Source organism: Drosophila sechellia, chromosome 3L, assembly GCF_004382195.2.
Source record: "Drosophila sechellia strain sech25 chromosome 3L, ASM438219v1, whole genome shotgun sequence".
NCBI classification, from domain to species: domain Eukaryota; kingdom Metazoa; phylum Arthropoda; class Insecta; order Diptera; family Drosophilidae; genus Drosophila; species Drosophila sechellia.
The window spans coordinates 13718239-13736305 of record NC_045951.1 but is presented as its reverse complement, the minus strand read 5'-3'; the positions used below and the strand labels follow the sequence as shown (position 1 = coordinate 13736305).

Below are 18067 nucleotides of genomic sequence, written 5' to 3'. Positions count from 1 at the left end.
AATAAATAGAACAGCTCGTATTAAATGTTACTCCCATATTTAAAAAGAAGTATTAATAGTAATGCAATCAATCAGTTACGATAAAAAAGGAAAACACACTTTAGTTTTTGGCTAGTTTATTGGGTTAATAATATTTTATTTAAAATAGTTCGAGTGTTCAATATAGTCGTGTGTAAATGTGTACAAAAGATCCGGCATTTTATATTTAATATATCGATTTCCCTTCTCTTTCGCTCCTCGTATACCATGCTGGCGTCTTATCAAATTAAATAACACAATATTTAAGAACTAACAATGCAGCGCGTGCTAATCGTGTATGTTTGCATTAAAACGCTGCGAACTTATATCCTCTTGCGCTATTTCCTTATTTTGGCAAATTAAGCAGAAGATATTGAAAGGATATGCATAAGGATGCCGATGGCACTTGTAAATATTTAAATACAATAAAACTGTGCTTATAGTTCAACTAAATTCGTTATTGCATTTTTTAAATATATATCTAAGTATCTATATATAGCGAGAAGACACTATCCAAAAGAGATTACAAAAGCTTTTCACTTTAATTTGCGTGTAATGTTCTGCTGCTTTATAGTAAACTGCTTCATATCAGTCTTCGTCAATTTGTTGTTGTTCGTGAGAATAAATTGGCATATAAATGGAATATATTTTAATATAGTTTAATATATCCTTTGTATAAAAATTTTAATAAAATTTTATAAAATGTGTAGTTCATTGAGTGTAAAATATTCTAAAAATCATTTCTTCTGGCATGCAATATTTTGGCGTTCGTTTGGACTTTCGTAGCTGGCTGTGTGCGGAGTGAAAAAATAACAACATAAATAATCGATTAAATAGAAAAATATACAAAAGTTTAATGCGTTTTACTCTCTTCTCATACAATTCAATGCTTATTTGACTTACTAATTTGATAAAATTAATTAAAATTCGGAGTTACGAAGGCTCTCCATATTCATGCAGATTTGCCATCTCGGATGGATGCAGCAAGTATTTCGTATTTGGTTAAAACGTAAGTTTAAAAAATATAATTAAATAGCACATATATAATTTGATATATATGTAGGTATATGTATGTACACAGTTAAGTTAAATCATTATTTAACAATAAAAGATTTGATAAATACACCATTCGAATTTTCAAGTTCAACTTAAACTCTAAGCAATCAAATTAAAATGCGTTTTTTAAAACAAAATTTTGGCGATAAAAATGTTTCTCAAAATTGTAGGCGAGATTCACAGAATGGATGTCGTGCTTGCGCTATATAAGTTCAGTTTGGAATCGGGACTCCAGGATACGGTAATATTCGACTTTACTTAAAAATATATTGAAAAGGATTCGCATAGAAGGGAATGTGAATTTGTGTATGTGTAAGAGTGTCTCGAAAACAATTTAATCGCCTAATCACATATTGCAGTATCTGTAATGTTCTCTTTTTGTTTAGGTTTCAGTGTGAATTTTGATTTTCGATTCGTTGCCATTGCCCCGTCGTCGTCATTGCGTCGATTGCGCCGATCTCAATTTCGTTTTCCGTCCTAACAATCCATTTCCTCCAGGGTGCGCGACAAACGATTATTGTCGATCCTCCGGCGCTGCGATCGCCGCACAGCATCCGCCCGCCGGTACGGCTCGCTCTTCAGGCCAAGCAGGATGTCCTCCAGGGCTCCGTTGTACACCTCGTCCTGCTGCAGTAGCTTTTTCTCGCGCACCGAGTTCGCCTTGCTCTTCAGCTCGTTTATGACAGCTTCCTGCAAGGATAATGCGCCGTTTGAGGGCAACTGTTTGCATTTCGTTTGGTTTTTTTTTTTGAGCAAGCGAGGCCAAACCGGATTGGGATTAAAGAAAAAGAAACATTTAAGCATTAGTTAAGGTAAACCATCACCAAAGAACGAAATCTTATTACTAAGAGGTTATTAATATTTTATAGTGCCAGTTTTTGTTATCGGGGATTACCAAATTTTATAAGAATCCAAAGATATTTATTCTGTTATTATATGGTAAATCTTGTAAAGGACTTGTATGTTAATGTTAAATATTGTTCTTATATTTGTATAACTTCAATATTTATTTTTATCATAATTTCTAAATTTAAAAAAATTTCCAAAATAAATAAATTTGGCAGCGCGCAAGTCTTGGCACGAATCCAAAATTTAAATAGGTACACATGTTAAATCAAATTGTCGAAGTAGACTGGATTTGTCGAGGAATTTTGTGGGGATTAGAAAACACAATAGTGCAAGATTAGTCTGAACAAATACATGGTTAGGAGGTAGACAAGCCAGGCGACTTACGCTAATGTGGGAACTTTACACAAAACAAATCCCGTCACATGGCGCCCACAACGAGAAACAACAAGGATTTTGATTTTTTTTTTTGTGATGGATTAGCGGGGATTTGGGGCACGAACTCAGACCAAGTCCCCCTCGAATTCCCGTCCCCAGTTTGGTATTAGACAGAGTGTGATGTGATTTGTGTGAGTCAACCAAATAACCAAGTTAACGTGCTTAGATTGAGGAAGTGGCCGGTGGGTGGATGCTACGATTGGGCAAGCTGCTTCTGTTGCTGATTGGCAAAGTCGAGCAGACAATGTATTTGCTGCATGAATCAAATCAAACGAGATCAAAACAAATCATAACAGGTTATCAGGTTTGAAACGATACGTGCATATAGAGATTAGACATATGGAACCGATTAGAGGGACTTGGCTAGCTCTTCGTGGTCGATGTCCTGCACTTACCTGTTGCTTCTTCTGGTTCACCTTGTTGCGCATCAGCACCTGATCGTTCTCTTTCTTAGAAGCGGCCAGCGCAGCGGCCTTTTCCAGGCGAAGACGCTGCTCGTTCTCCTGATCGTGTTGCTAAAATTACCAAAAATATCATATTAGCATGGTACTAAGGAATCATTTGAAATAGTCCTACCTTAAACGCTCTTGTGAAGCGTACGATCAACGCAAAAAATGCAGCCGCATCTGCATTCCGCGAGGAGTCGCCAAAGTACTCAACGCACTCCTTGAACGCTTCCTGTGCATGCCGCAGATCGCTCTTGATCTTCTTCAGCTTGTCCTCGCTGTTGTTCAGGAAGTCCCGCAGGATATGCGTTTGGGCACCCTTCACTCGCAGCTCGGCCTCCTTGCGCACCAGATCCATGCCCTTTTCCAGCTCCTGAACATCGGCCACCACATTCTCTAGTGCCACCGATGCAGCCTTGTCTGTTCCATACAGCTCGCTCTCGAAGTTCAGCAGCTCCGGGAACTTGGCCCGTATGGTGGCCACAATATAGTGAAGCAGCGACGATCGCTTGTCTGTGGATTTTGTATCGATCAGCGTGTCCAGCGATTGCAGCTTAAAGCCATAAGCTGGTCCCCGTTTGTTGCTGTTGAGATAGTTGCCGAAAGCCAGGACAATTTCCAAAACCGCCTTGAATTTTCGAGATTGTTTTAAGGAATTCGATGCTCCTGCTATCGATTGCACTTGCTAGAATTAAGAAAAAATATATATTTATTTGAATCAAAAAGATCATCATAAATATGTCAATAATAGAGTTCTCAAATTTCTTGCTGATCAAAGTGCAATTATGTTGACGGCATACGGATTTTATAAACAGAGATAGTTTTTCTTCTTATTGTCCAACAAAATAAACAAGACGAATCGAAAACCAGCTGACACATGCCTTAATTATTAGTCATAGAAACGGATATTATATTTACACGAGGGTTAGGTAACCAAGTATTGAATTCATTCTAACTTAGATATATATACATATATTTTTTTACCGGACTAATGAGATGAACGCTGTCGACAAAATTGCCCATGTAGTTCATAATGGCTAGCTTGGATGAGATACGCTCCACACGCGACAACTGCAGCATAAACTTGTCTTCTTCGGTGAGTAGCTGCTGGTCCTTGCGTTCGATGATGTATTCCTTGTAGGATTTGACCTCGGCATCCGTGGGCACCATTTTTTGCAGCAGCTCGACGTTCTCCAGGGAAAGTTTCTTCAGGTCCAGACTATGGATGGCGGCGATGACATCGTCAATGGGCATACCCAGCTTGCGACGGGAGATTGCTAGGAACGCACAAAATCAGTTGATATAGAAAAATACAAGATAATGCAGAACACTCACCAATGTTTCTTAACCTCGTGTGCTCCAGCAGCGAGACATTGTCGGGCCTCTTGAAGCGTTTGCTGGACTGCAGCGACCCATCAACCTCGGTTCCGTTGCTACCATTGCGCAAAGCGCCGCCAATGCCGATCTTAAATCGCTCCTCAAACTCATTGAAGTCGATTTGCTTAAAGATCTTTTCGTCATCCAGCTCGTTGAATATTGTACCACGTACCTGGATAAATTAAGTTATTAAAATTAAAGAGTATGTATAGTGCACCTTATTGTTCCTACCTGATTAGGCTTTAGTGCTATCCAGTTCAAGGTGGGCAACTTGTATTTAGTGGGCACCTTGCGTTTGATGGTCATGGCGCCATCGGGAGCGGGCATAAAGCCGGCTACTGGAGGCGGTGGTGGTTGGAAGGAGCTTAGCATGGGCGGGGCATGTGGCGGCGATGGCGCTGTCGAGGCTAGGCTGCCGCTCGGACTGCCCAGCGGACTGAAGCCCGGCATCATTGGCGGTGGTGGTGGAGCCGGTGGTGCTGGCGGCGGAGGTGGTGGAGGAGCAGCTGAACTTGCAGTAGGCGAGGCGGGTATTGGCGTCGGAGGTGGTGGCAATGTTAGAGAGGCTGCCACCGAAGTGGAACCAGCCATGAGGCCACCATTCGCCAGAGAACCATCGCCGCTGGACGCGGATCGTGGCAGGGAACGCGAAAGCGTCTGCAGCTCCATGTTCTTTGTGTGCAGCAGTGTGTCCCGCTTCTTCAGTTCCTGCTCGTTGTGCTGCAGCATCCGCTGCATCACTGTAAGTTCCTCTTCCAGCTTCTGCCGAGTCATAGCCAGCTGCTCGCGTTCCGTCTTCAGCGTTAGACTCTCGGACTCTAATTCCGCATACTTATAGAGGAACTCTGAGTTACGATCTATTTCTCGCTCAAGTTGATCCTCAAGCTCCTGGACTCGTTCCAAAGCTGAAGTTTTGGTCTCGGAATCCTCCATCAAGGCAGCCACATCGAAGACGTTGTCCAAATAGGCTGATATCTGCACCTTCAGCTCCTCCGATTCTGTCAGTCGAATTCGCTCCAGATACTTATCCAAGCCCAGGGCCGTAAACTCGTACTGCAAGTGGACCCTGTAGTTCATGTCCTCCACCGAGTGGACAACGATGTTCATGAACTGCATGCAGGCAACCATAAAATCTATGTTAAAGGCCTCGAAGTTCATAAAGTACTCCATGAGCGTTTGGAAGCGTCGCTTCTCCTGGCACACATCCTTGAAGTTATCGAACGAACCCAAAATGATCTCGTGTCCGCCCTTTACCAGACAGATGGCTGCCAGCAGCTCCAGGACCAGGGCTTTCGTCCTCAGCGATTTGTGGATAAGACTCAAGGCAATGCAGTTGATGGCCTCGCGATGCTGGATGACCATGTTGAACCCATATTTGTTGTTCATGATGGCTCGCAAGCACATAATGGACACGTGGATGTCGTCCGTGGCGGCACCCATGTTTAATTTGGCAATATGTCGTGACCTTCGCTTCAAGCTAGGACTATCCAGAGCATCGGCAATGGTAGGTCGTAGGAATCCATAGGACATTGTGTGCTGCTGCCTCGAGTCCAGTGTGCCATTGGCCAGACCGTGTACCGTACTGTTTCCATGGGATAGTAAACCACCACCTCCACCGGGACTAACAGAACTACTGTTTCCCATCACTATCTCGCCGCCATCGCCGCCGTTCGTGAGATTCAGACGCTCCTCCGAGGCACACAAGACACCCTGAAGGCGCTGCTCGTGCCGCATCATCTGCAGTCGGAAGCTGAGATAGTCGACCAGGGCGTCCAGACCCTGGTTCGTGTCATCCAGGAACTCCTTCACCCACTCGATGTGGTTCGTGCGCAGCGAGATCTCCAGATCGCGGAGCACCTGGGTGGACGTGGACTCGCCGACCATTTTCCGTTTCTGACAAAGAAAGTAGAAGAGATAAAGCTGTAGGTGTACAAAGAGAGAGTGAAGGATAGGATGACGGGAGGCCGGAAACAGAAGACAGGATGCAGTTGATGGAGTCAGCAGCGCGAGGACCAGGACGAGGTTCGATTTGGGATTGTGCAGGTGCCAGGAGGTAGACAAACAAATAGAGAAAGACATGGGAAGAAACAGTAAAGACGAGAGTGTGGGAATCGTGGATCGTGGTGTGTTGTCAGTGTTGTGAGTAGAGAAATGAAATTTACACATTAATATTGGAACAACGGATTTCGATTTTAAGTAGGGTTATCAACTTTAGATTTTTCAGTAGCTTGGCCTAATAGCTGATTAAGAAGTTGTTAATATTTGTTTTCTTATTTTGAGTTTAACCACCAGAAACCACACTACAGAAACTACTACAGGAAACTAGAAATGATGTAGAATTAGTAACTTAAACCTACCCGATGACTCCTTGATGCCTTTGGGTCCAGATATGTGCGCAGTTTACTCAAGTAATGTGAGGGCGGATCCTTTGCCTGCACCATTTCCTATAAAAAAAAATTCAAAATATAAATTAGTTTGAAATTCAACAATAAAGCTTCAATGTTCTAGAGTTTGTTTCGAACGTAACAATCGGAAACTGGGCAGAAAAACCAGCTGAGCTACTGAACTTTATGTTAACCGATTTTTTGTTACACGGCCGACTGACAGGTGACAAAGGTCAAACGAGCCAGATAAGTCATATCCGCCGTTAAAATGCAAGTTCTTGTTTTTCAAAAGTTCTACAGATACAAATGCCAGGCAAATTCCAAGCTAGATCATGTTTTAACAACTTATACAGGTACAATTTTCAGGCAATGTATAAAATATAATAGCAGCTATACTTATTTATTGAAAACACTTTAATAATCGCTTTCAGTTATATTCACGCTTTAACACCAGAAACACCTTTCTTGCTTCCTAATTACTAATTGCTCCCTCTATCACATTAATGGCCCCTGAAATCATCTCTGCCGGAGTTACCCAAGTCGCTGTTCAATGAACTGCCAGTGGATCGGACAACCGGAGGAGGATCGGTGGGTATATATTCATCGATGCCACATGCATTAACACTAGACCGAGACTTAGCGGCTTTTACTTTTGTTTTTCCCCCTGTGCTTTAACTGCATATTTTCGTAGATGTTTATGTTACCGCAATCGAATCCCCTCGGCGGAGTCTTGGATCCCCCCAAAACACATAAGCATCGATGGCTTGCCTAACTCTAAACATTTTTAAGCATGAAGCGTGGTATACTTGTTTTGGACTGTTGTTTTTTTTTTTTTTTTTTCTTTTTGTTATGGGTTTTGTTTAACTATGCCAACAACTAAGGCAGCCACAAAAACAGCACCAACAGCCAACGCATGACTACAACCTAAACTATGTGTGGGTTTTGGATTTGGGTTTGCGTTTGGGTTCGGGTTCGGGTTCGAACTGCAGCTAGAGAAAAACCAGTTTGATTCTTTTTCCCAGTCAAAGAGAGCTGGTGAAAAATATCAGCATTCATACAGGCACAGAGTATACTCCTCTATACTCGCATGTATACGTATACGGATATGTAAACCGCTGCAAGCGGCTCCAACGATTAAAAACTGCAATTTATCGCCGTCATAATAATTTGCATTTTGTCACTGTGAGCACGAAGAGCAACTGGGCAACAGAGACAGGAAGATGTGGCGAGGAACGAGTCCATGGGATTGGCCTCACCTCAACTCAACTCACTCCTCGCCACGTCCTCGAGTGGCTAGCTTCGCCTCCGCCATCCCACAATCCCACCATCATCACCGGACCTGTCCGTCCCATTGTCTCCCCGTCCGTCTGTCAGTGGGCTGCGTTTTCATTCATTTTCATGACTAGACGAACTTAGGAGTGGAACTGTGGACTGGGCATATGCAAATGCAGCTAATAAAGTCCATAAAGGATGTTTACAAATTTATTTATAAAACATTTCCCCTTTCTTAAACGTAAGTGCCACATGTAAATCTATTCAATTGGGCTTCGCTTAGTTGATTTATCTTTCTACATACATGATTTTTGATTCGTTTTATAAGATCATGAATCTTACTTTAATTTCCTTTCATATTACGGCATAGAACTGTTCGGAAATAATCACGTTCAATACGCAAAAACGACATTTTCAGAATATATAATACTTTAAACACAATGAATATTAAAATTTAAATGTTTATAATTTGTTATAATAAGTTTGTTTTGTGGACTTTGAAGCCTTTCTCCTTTTGCACAACTTTTTAATTCATTTCATTTCACTTCCAATGGATTTTTTCCATCAATTTTCCAATTATTGACCCACAGTGCAGTGGGCCTGAATTATGGAAAACAGGTCTGGGTTGCAGGCATGCTAAGGCGGCTAAGGAACCGGCGACCGACGACAACATGGCCAACAACAATAGTCGTAGGAATAGAAGCACCAACAACAATGGCAAAACCGTGTTGGGTGTTTATGATATTTTATCGTATGGCAGAAAATGTTTGACGTGAGTACCGGAGTTGCGAAGAGTGTTGAGCATTCCTTTCTCGGATCTTTATTTTTTATTTCATTTTTTGTTTTTTTTTGTTTTGAGAGCTACTCCACCAAAATGCCGATGGCGAATATATTATGCTCGGCGTCGCCGTTGTTTTCCGTTGTTATTTTCCTAGGTGCAGCTCTTGAAAATTCAGTGACCCAGTTACACTTGAGATGGATAGATAGCTGGCTGGTTGGTTGGTTGGATGGATGGATGGATGGATGGTTAGATAGATAGAATCCACCAAAAATAAAAGGCACGCTCTGGCGCACACGTTGATAGTTTCGTCATATTCCAAAAACAGCAGCAATCAACATAACACGCAAACTGGATTTTTGTCCACATAGCAAATAACACTCGCACATATACACAATTTATTGCCCCATTCTAAACCAATTTAGAGTCGCTCTCATTGCCAAAATGTTTTGGTGTTTTGGATTCAGCGAGCGAATTTAAATCAATAAAGAGTCTCCAGTGTGCGAAGCGGCAAAAAAACAAGAACATCAAACAGCGCGAGGCACAAAACGGCACGCACTGCATAATGATTGACAAAGCTGATATGCGGTGTCTATATATATGCAATTATCTATCTAGACAGACGGAGACATATATTTAAACACATGTCCTACAATTTATTTATGGCAGTTCAGCAATTATTGTTGAACGACTCTCGGATAAAAACAATACAAAATAATTCCGAAGTTCAGCTGGTTAAGGTTTACGGATAATTTGATTAAATCGTTATACAATACTCTAGCGTAAATATAGTATAAAATAATGCATTGCCCAACTCAATAAATGTGCGTCAGCTTAAAAGTGTTAAATAGTGTTTACAGATTTTTAAGCCTACGTTTTTATCTCATATGTTTCGAGGAAATGAATTGCTCAAGAAAAACAGATTACACTTATTGTCACCTCAAGAGCTTTTATCTACCTTTGATATCACAATTTTCCAGAGTTGACCTGCTTGATCTATACGCAACCCCCAGTTGGCAGTTACTAATTGAAAGAGAATTTCGTAGAGTTGCTCAAGGCATAAACGCCATTGAAATTCCAACTGGCCTACGCGCACACAATTCCATTGCGCAAAGCCATTTGGTCGAGCTTAATTAGAGCGGCGCCTGCTCCACTCGACCCTACACACAGTTGTGCAGCCTAAAGGTCAGTGCTCAAGGTGTCGGCATCAACAAGATCCCCTCTGCATCCATACCCATGCTTCTATTGTATAGCTCCCCCCTTTGAACTGCGCCCAAGAATGGGTCCAAAAGTGCTCAACTGGAAATGGAAACTGCCTCACAATCTGCGAAATGCCCAGCAGGAAGTTATGTCGTTGATAGCAAAGAGTTTTTAGCTAAATTCAATTTGCAATGTGTAAAACATTAAAAATAAAATATGTAATCATATTAATCATTATGATTAATTCTTCAAAACACAGAAGTGCCCTTAAGTTAAATAATGTTTCTTGCTTGCTCACAAATATGATTAATATATTAAACCCAATATTATAATTTATTATTCATAATTATGAGTTGGAAACAAAATTAATTATTATAAGAAATATTTATAGATTTTGTATAATTTGGCTGTAATGAAAATCTTTACAATAATTTGTTACTCACTTGATCGCATATCATGTCCCACTTCTTCTCGTCATCGTAGTTCCGCAGCAACTTTGCTTTATCCGGTGGCAAGTCCATCGAAGCCTGTAAAAAAAATGACATAAAAAACATGAAAACCATTCGTAAGTTTTGATACTCAGATAAAGAAATGTATAAGCTATATAATATATTTTCGTAAAATGGTAAAAGCTGGAAATGGCACTCAGCCAAATGGAAAGAAAGCCAGAAATACGCGGCGTATTATGGCCCATTAGGATCGTCAGTCTTGCATCTCTGAGTTGCATTGTTTCACTGCTCATGTAAATATTTAAGTACTTTAGCTCCTGATGGTTGATTTAAAGATTACCGCAGAAGAGTCACCAAACCATACAGAAGAGCCAACAAAAAGGGAAATTATTCAAAGAGATGCCATGAATTTGCGCTTTCAAGCAGCTGACAGTGGACATGAATATTCTTTTAATAATCCTATATTAGTTAAGCACAAATATTTTCGCAAAACAAGCGTGACATGATTTCCAGATTTAGAGCTGCGGCTCACTGAACCATAAAGCAAAATCAAATAATAAGAACCAATTTACCTGCTCGGACTGCAGACGATTGTGTAAAATGGTTAAATGTACAATTTAACGGGAGGGAATGCACCATAATGAAATCGGCAAATATGCTTACGTGACTTCAATATAATTCTTCCACTTTTTTCTCCTTTTTTATGGGTGCAGCTGCAGTTGGAAGTTCTAATTAGACACACACACACAATCAACAATGGGAAGAGCAGGAAAAGGGTGTGGTGGAGATGAAGGGACCCACGGAAAAAAAATGCAAAATGCATACCCACACACTATCGGATGCACATTCGGAATAAAAGGAATAAAAGAAAAGTATTTAGTGCGTTGAAATGCACGGGAACGAAACCGATTTTCATCTCTGTACGTAGATCATCAATAGAATAAATTATAAACTTGTTGATCCAAAAATGTGTGAAATATAAGTTCTCATCATATTTCGAGGAACTATTTGTTGCTCTAACTTATTTATAACATAATTTAAGAAAATATTAAGCAAAAAATTCTTTCTGTTAAACTTTGTTTTTGTAAGTAAAGCAGTAATATTGAAACCATAAACATTTATTATGCCGATTTAATCAGGTATTAACTTCATCTTTTATCATGAATAAAAGTTAACTTAAAAAAGATTACTTAAGATCAGTAAGTATTTAATCTGTTTTCAGAGACGCTATAATTAATTTCCTCGTTTTTTGTCATGCCCAAGATGTTTTTATTCACATGATAATGTATAATAAAATGCTCAATGTTTTTTCTCATTCAATTAGTGTAAATTTACATGGAGCCTGGCTGCCAGTTTATCTCCGTGTTAATTAAGCTAAACAATTATTACAATTATCTTAAATTCTGGCTTTGTTTATTTTTTTTTCCCCAACGTGCTCATTGCTTAATATAGACGTAATATATTTCCTTTGCTCAGAGGAATGTGAGTAAATGCGAGAATGATTGCAAAATTTATTGATTAATTAATTGTAATGTTATGGATGAGCCCCCTCGACTCCCATGATCCCATCCCGATCCCATCCCATCATCCCCTTCGATTCCACTCCCAGTCCATTGTCCGTTACGGTCTGAACCCATCAGACTGAGTGATTTGCCTCGACGCGCTTTTCATAATAACAAAACAATAAATAAGTAAATAAAAGAGTGCATAAAAAGAGAGAATAATAAACAAGGTGACAAAGACGAGAGCCTCTCTTCAATATTTATGCCAGGGCAGACAGAAAGCGAAAACTTGCTATATAAATTGGACATGATGTACATATGTACATACATACATATGTATGTAAATGTAAATACGGTGTACATAATGAATTACTTGACCGGCATACCGGATACGCATTTTAAATTTGTTTTATTTTTGTGTCCCCTCTATCTACATGTGTGTGTGTATGTGCATAATGGAACCCATAAGCCTGGCAACCCCCATTCAATTTCAATCTGTCTACGCTCATGCCAAATGAGTAAGCTTCGTAGGTATTTATTTATTATAACAAAATTTCATATAAACATTATGAACAGCCAGTGAAACAAGATGGAACGCCAAGTCGAGTGCCTCGACTAGCAGATACCTATTTCATAATATTCCACTAGGATTGAACAACTAAGGAACCTATAAACATATGAATGATTCAAAGTTATTAGAGGTGAGTAATAAGCAGATGTTATTCACCATCCTTTTTTCGTCTTGCCGACAAATAATGGAAGCAAAAGTACATTTTATTGGAATTTTATGGGAATAAGCCACATGCGCTATATAAATTGATTTTCATGCGAATCATGAACACAATCAAAAAAGCGTAAGCACATGTGAGCTTAGTGAGTCAATCAACCACGTAATCTTTATTTCCACTAATCTATAATATCAAACACAAATATTGCGAATACTTCAAAAGATATCAAAGATGCCAAACGCATGCAGTTTTCTAAAAGGAAGCACTTCCGTTCTTCTCAGAACTTAGAATGTATTTGTTAGTAATGCGATAAAGAAAACGTTTTTAAAAAACAAACACTTTCCAAATGAACGTGCGTAACACCAATGACTTGTTGACCGATAAAGACATAGCACAGGACTATGACTAATCTTTTTCTTTTGTTTTCGGCACGAATTGTTAACCCTTAGAATCATTTCTATCTATCTATCTTAAGATCTATTTGCTCAACAGTTTTCCGTACATTAATTCCCATGAACTCCAAAGTCGATTAACATTTATGCACTCTCTTCCGCAAAAAAAACAGATGGTCCTATGTTTTTATCATTAGTAGGCTTTTTCGCTATGCTCTTTTTTTGCCGACCGCAAAGGAAGTGAAAAGCAAAGATAAACTTATGTTTGCCCTACGAGGCAGATAAAGGGGTTCACATAATGTGGAAGCCTCATTTTTTCTGCAGAGCCGAAGCTGCCGTTAGATAAAGCCGATTCAAATGGACAATGCGTTAAACAAAGCCATGAATGTATTGCCATTGAATGGAACGAGGGCTGACATTCGAGTTCTAGTAAAATTAAAAAAAAAAGGTTAGGTTTTCCTTATCATGTGTATAATACGTAAAATACATTTTAAAATTGTATTCTAGATCTTTATAAACGTTCAAAAAGTAAAGCCTATATTTAGTTTAAAAAATACCAGCAAAAATGTTTTCATCTCAACAATGAAGCCTGCCCTCGCATAAGCAACGATTGCTTAACTATATTAACAACAATAACTTTTGTGGTTCACAGCCTTGCGGTTTGTCAGCCATTGGGAAAGTCATTAAGAGCGGCGGCTAACCCTGAATCACCTCACCTTAACTACGCCCCGCCGGCAGTCAATTGTTTATAGATATTGATTCTAGGCCCAAAACTCTTGGGCAACGATGTTTAAGCGAGTGAAAGTTGGCTGGCTTGACAAGAAAGCTGGTAAGCGATCGGGGATGACGATTTGATGCGGTTTAGTCTTTCTGTCTTTCACTATATTTATGTCAATTTATGTGAATAATGACACCCACAACATAAACCGCAGTTAAGTCTCTTTAGAGTCAAAGCTTTCAATAATGCAATCACATTAATGTTTTTTATACACTAATAACTGACAATGCAATAAATACACTTTTCCTTTCAATTGAAGAAACCATGGAAATTTTATTGGCTTGATGCCAATTTTAATGCAATTAAAGTGAGTTTGTATACAAACACAGTTAAATTGTAGCCTCTGTGGTGTTTAAATTCAATAAATATCACAGCTGGAATCGGGCGTATTATAAACCGAGTGGAAAAGTGCATAATACTTGTTGTATATAAATTCAATATTGCTTTCTTAAACTTTAAAGCCAAGCAATTTACCACTTGCTCATAGTTTAGGTGCATTTGTGGGCAAAACATATACAAAATTAAATTTATTTTCGAATTCAGCTTCTTTAAGCTTCGCAGCAGAACTGCAATTTAACCGGAAACACATGCACCAACTGCGTCTGATTAGATGCAGCCAAAGGCGAATTATTAGCGGCAACATTGTCGGATTGTTGTTATTTTTAAACTATGAATCAGACAAGCAATTGCTGTCGATCGGAAGCCAACTGCACGGACATTGACGCATTGGATCTGCCAGTCTCCAATCCGTCAAGTCAATTCCAGTCAAGTCCACTTCAATGGCAATGGGCCATCGGCGAGCAGCACTTTTGCCTAAATTAAAACACAAATTAAGCCAAGCCGGAGACACAAGGCAAGGGCGAGGCCACCAGGGCCCGGCACAGCACCTCCAGCAACGCCACAATGCCACCGAAATGGCAAACAAACACAATATCGAGGGGCGAAAAATGAAAAAAATAACAGGCATAGGTAAGTAAACAGACGAAAACACACACACTTTGAGTGCGAAAAGAAGGCAATGAATTTTGAACAAACAATAGAGCAACAAGAATAGCAAATGCTATCATCTAAGGTCTGTTGTCGATATCGAGAATACCCTTGAATTATCATATTTTGGATTTGAAATTGACAACGGAATGGGTGTTATGGTTTATTTTAGATTAGGCTGTTTAGCAGGAATATCAATTGGGATAAGTAAAGTGGCATAATGCAATCTTCTTTGTCTGCGATAAGAATTGCTAAAAGGATTTGTGATATGATAGCATTGACTTTAACCATGGAACGGATACTAATTATATTAAGGAATAAAGCAAAAACATTGTCATATTTCCTCTTAATGGCTTTGATAAACGCATCAATATTTTATGTTCCCAAAAATGGCATGAGAGTAATAAAAAAGTTGCTTCCTTATCGAGATGCGCACGAAAGAAGTTACAACCATGACATCATACAGTGCGAAAAAGAAGTCGACAAATTATGGGATAAACATAAGAAAATATGTGCCAAGTAGTTGTCAAATTGTTGGTAAAATGTTCTTATCCAATATTTATTAAATAAAAATGATCGTATTAATTTATTAAGAACATCCCCTAGTAAATATTGTAGCTTTAAACAACATTCCATATGCTAAGGACAGTATTTACAACCTTGAGATCAAAACAAAAGATCTTGAGAATGGGCATAATGCCAAAAATGAGCAGATAAGTGGGAAACCCGTTGGAGGAGCATTTCTCATATTACTGACTGACTGACCGCCGATAACTGAGAACTCAAGCTGCGCCATATAAATAAAGAGCTCTGCTTTCGCCAACCCCTTTTGTTCAGCTCGCCAGAGAGATAAGCCGCGATCTCGAAGCCATCCCACCCCATCCAGCAGCAGTGCGAGAAAGGGAGGGCAGGCGAGCGGACCCATGCCGGCGGTAGCAGTGAGTCAGCGAGTGACTCGAGTGCGACAGAGAGGGCGACAATTCGATCAATTCGCTTTAATTGCCATTAGCATGCCGAATTGGAGTGGCTTATTCAGAAGGGGGGAACGTTGGGCGGAGGGAGGCGAATCAAATGGCGGCTGTGGGTCACTATCCGTTACGCTTTTATGACGCTCAGCGCTGAGAGCTTTTTTTCTCTATTCTTGACTAATGTATTTATATTTTTTGGCAATATGTTTACTCGTAAAATCTTAATTACGCAGACTTGTTCGGTGAAAAAATGCGTTTGGTGGGATGACAAACGAATTCTGACGACAGGCACACGCCCTTCGAACAGTGGTGAGGGTATTAAAAGTTTATGTTCTTTCAGTGTAAATGATACAAGAAGCATAAAAGGATTTGATTTAAAAACCTCTAGGATGCTGTTTTTTAATAAACAAATTGGAAGTCTTCAAGGTATTCATCCTGATGATATAAATTTATTTAAAGCTGTATTTTAAGATACCTTATCGATATTTGATTGCAATACGATATTAGGAATAATTCCATGCAATATAATATTATGAATGCAATTTTAAGCATGGGATTAACTAAGGTGTTCAGATCCCGTTCCACTGTGCCCCGCTTGGGAAGTTGTGCAAGCCGGAGCGGAGAACAGAACGGGACTGAAGCGAGTTGAACTGGGGAGAGGCGCAGATACAAACTCAGAGATACTCACGAACACCAGCGAACACACTCACGTTCGCACATGTGTGTGTGGCTGACAAAAATTCAAGCGAACAAGTCGCCGCACACTCGATGAGGTCATCAATCACATGCAACAAATGCGAGGGCGGAAAAAAACGGGCTGGGGCAGGAAGCCAATCCTTAAGCTTCTATATACCAGCCACAACATTCGCCAAGCAAACTCAATCTTTCAAATGGATTTTTGAACATAAACAAACATTTATTCTAGTGTATTAAAAAATATCACCGATTCAGAAGAGGGGGTGTATTTGTTTCTAAAGATTCGATTCGAGTATTAAAGCTTAACAGCGTGAAAATACTTTTCTAGATAGATTTGTATTCAAGAACCATTTACGCATTTCCATTTATTTATTTAAACTTATTTCTTGATACCAAACTGATCACCCAAAATAGCTTACTCGTACATAGATAGAAATGTATTTGAAATTCGTATGTTATACGAAATATATGAAACAAATTGTAAGCTAATAAATAAAAGCACTTTTATTTGCCAAAAACTATGCAATGCTTTTTCGAAAGGGATTGCTAGTAAATTAAAAATGAGTCCATAAATTACTTGTGTTTATTTTGGTTATATAACTAAGATAAAGGCTCAAAAAAATCAGAATTATACAAGGCATATATTTGAAATATATTTCTTTGAAACTTTCCTGTCAGTTAGGATTTGAATGGCAATGAAGCGCAAATAAGTAAAATTAAATAAATAAATATTTATGTTTAAAATTGGGCAAATTATAAAAAATTTAATGAAAATATATAATTGTTCTTTAAACCAGATTTTAATGCCTAAGTATTCGGATTAACTTACCAGCACTTTGGCGAATCGCCGGTCCAGCTCATCCGTGGTGGGCATGGGTTGCTGGCTCCGGCTCCGCAGGCTCGGCTGCCTGACATGTTGGTACTGGGAGCTGCAGCCGATGTCGTAGCGCAGATCCTGTTTCTGCAGCGTGCCGCTGGAGATGGAACCGTTGTGCTGGTGGCCATTGCGCATCGAGTGGTGGTGCGCATGCGGATTGTGATGCTGCAGCTGCTCATCGGCGTCCACATCGGCGCTGGTGATGGTTCGCGATTTGACGGCGCCCATTATGGTGGCAAAGCGACCAGAGCCCGAAACCGAGCCGGAGACGGAGCCGCCTCCTCCTCCTCCGCCGCCTCCTCCCCCTGGATCCTGTAATCCCCGGGATCCGGATCCGCCGCCGATGGCGTCCTCGATGGTCGCCGCTTGGAGCGCAGTGCTAAGGGACAGCGAGAGGGTACCCCATACAGTCCGGCAAAGGGCACGGGTGCGTTCCGGGCAACTTGAAAGTTGCTCTTTGATTCCGTTGAAGATATCCAAAGCGGCTGCTGCTTGTTTCTCTGCTATCGAACGCTCAGAACAACTGGCCAATCGAAAGTGATTATTTTCCGGGCGTGTGTTTTCTTATTTTTTTTTTGTTTGCCTTTTTTGTTTAATTTATTTTTTTTTTGGTTAGAAAGTAAGTGTAAAAAGTGCTGTGATCCAAAATTTTGATATTTAATTTACTTCTTTCTGACAATGTAAGCAAAACACAATTTGTTGCTGCTGTTGTTGTTGTTGTTGTTGCTGGTGGTGCAACGGCGGCACTCACATAGACACACTGCCACTAGCACTCACACACACACGAACGCACACACCTACAGCAAGACACGGATGCAGGCACACAAACACAGACAAAGGACCAGATTTCGATGAAAGGCTCCTGCGGCAGGCGA

At 40.1% G+C, this 18067-nt stretch overlaps 1 protein-coding gene across 6 annotated transcripts; it reads right to left on the bottom strand.

The window, feature by feature from the left end:
- Positions 1 to 112: 112 nt before the first annotated feature.
- On the bottom strand, positions 113 to 17756 carry LOC6605641 (formin-like protein). 6 transcript variants are annotated; one of them, XR_004361673.1, is made up of 10 exons: positions 17145 to 17509; positions 10259 to 10342; positions 6539 to 6625; positions 4413 to 6101; positions 4140 to 4353; positions 3789 to 4081; positions 2935 to 3489; positions 2754 to 2873; positions 2308 to 2611; positions 1706 to 1794 (listed from the first exon to the last, which is right to left on the bottom strand). XR_004361673.1 is itself a non-coding variant. In XM_032717450.1 (9 exons), the coding sequence occupies exons 1-9, from the start codon at positions 17418 to 17420 to the stop codon at positions 1552 to 1554; spliced, it is 3561 nt and encodes a 1186-aa protein (XP_032573341.1). In that variant the 5' UTR covers positions 17421 to 17756; the 3' UTR covers positions 113 to 1551. The 6 variants fall into 6 exon arrangements, 4 of the variants coding, with proteins under 4 accessions (XP_032573341.1, XP_032573342.1, XP_032573339.1 ...); XR_004361674.1 differs by having other exon boundaries at positions 4413 to 6074; XM_032717450.1 differs by lacking the exon at positions 2308 to 2611 and having other exon boundaries at positions 113 to 1794; positions 17145 to 17756.
- Between the last annotated feature and the right edge of the window lie 311 nt (positions 17757 to 18067).

Excerpts from the sequence above, each read along its gene's own strand:
- LOC6605641 (XM_032717450.1), bottom strand. The coding sequence starts at position 17,420 with ATGGGCGCCGTCAAATCGCGAACCATCACCAGCGCCGATGTGGACGCC. Across the intron at positions 10,343-17,144 it reads GGCGATTCGCCAAAGTGCTG|GCTTCGATGGACTTGCCACC; the intron begins GTAAGTTAATCC and ends TTTTTTTTACAG. Across the intron at positions 6,102-6,538 it reads AGGCATCAAGGAGTCATCGG|CTTTATCTCTTCTACTTTCT; the intron begins GTAGGTTTAAGT and ends GTACACCTACAG.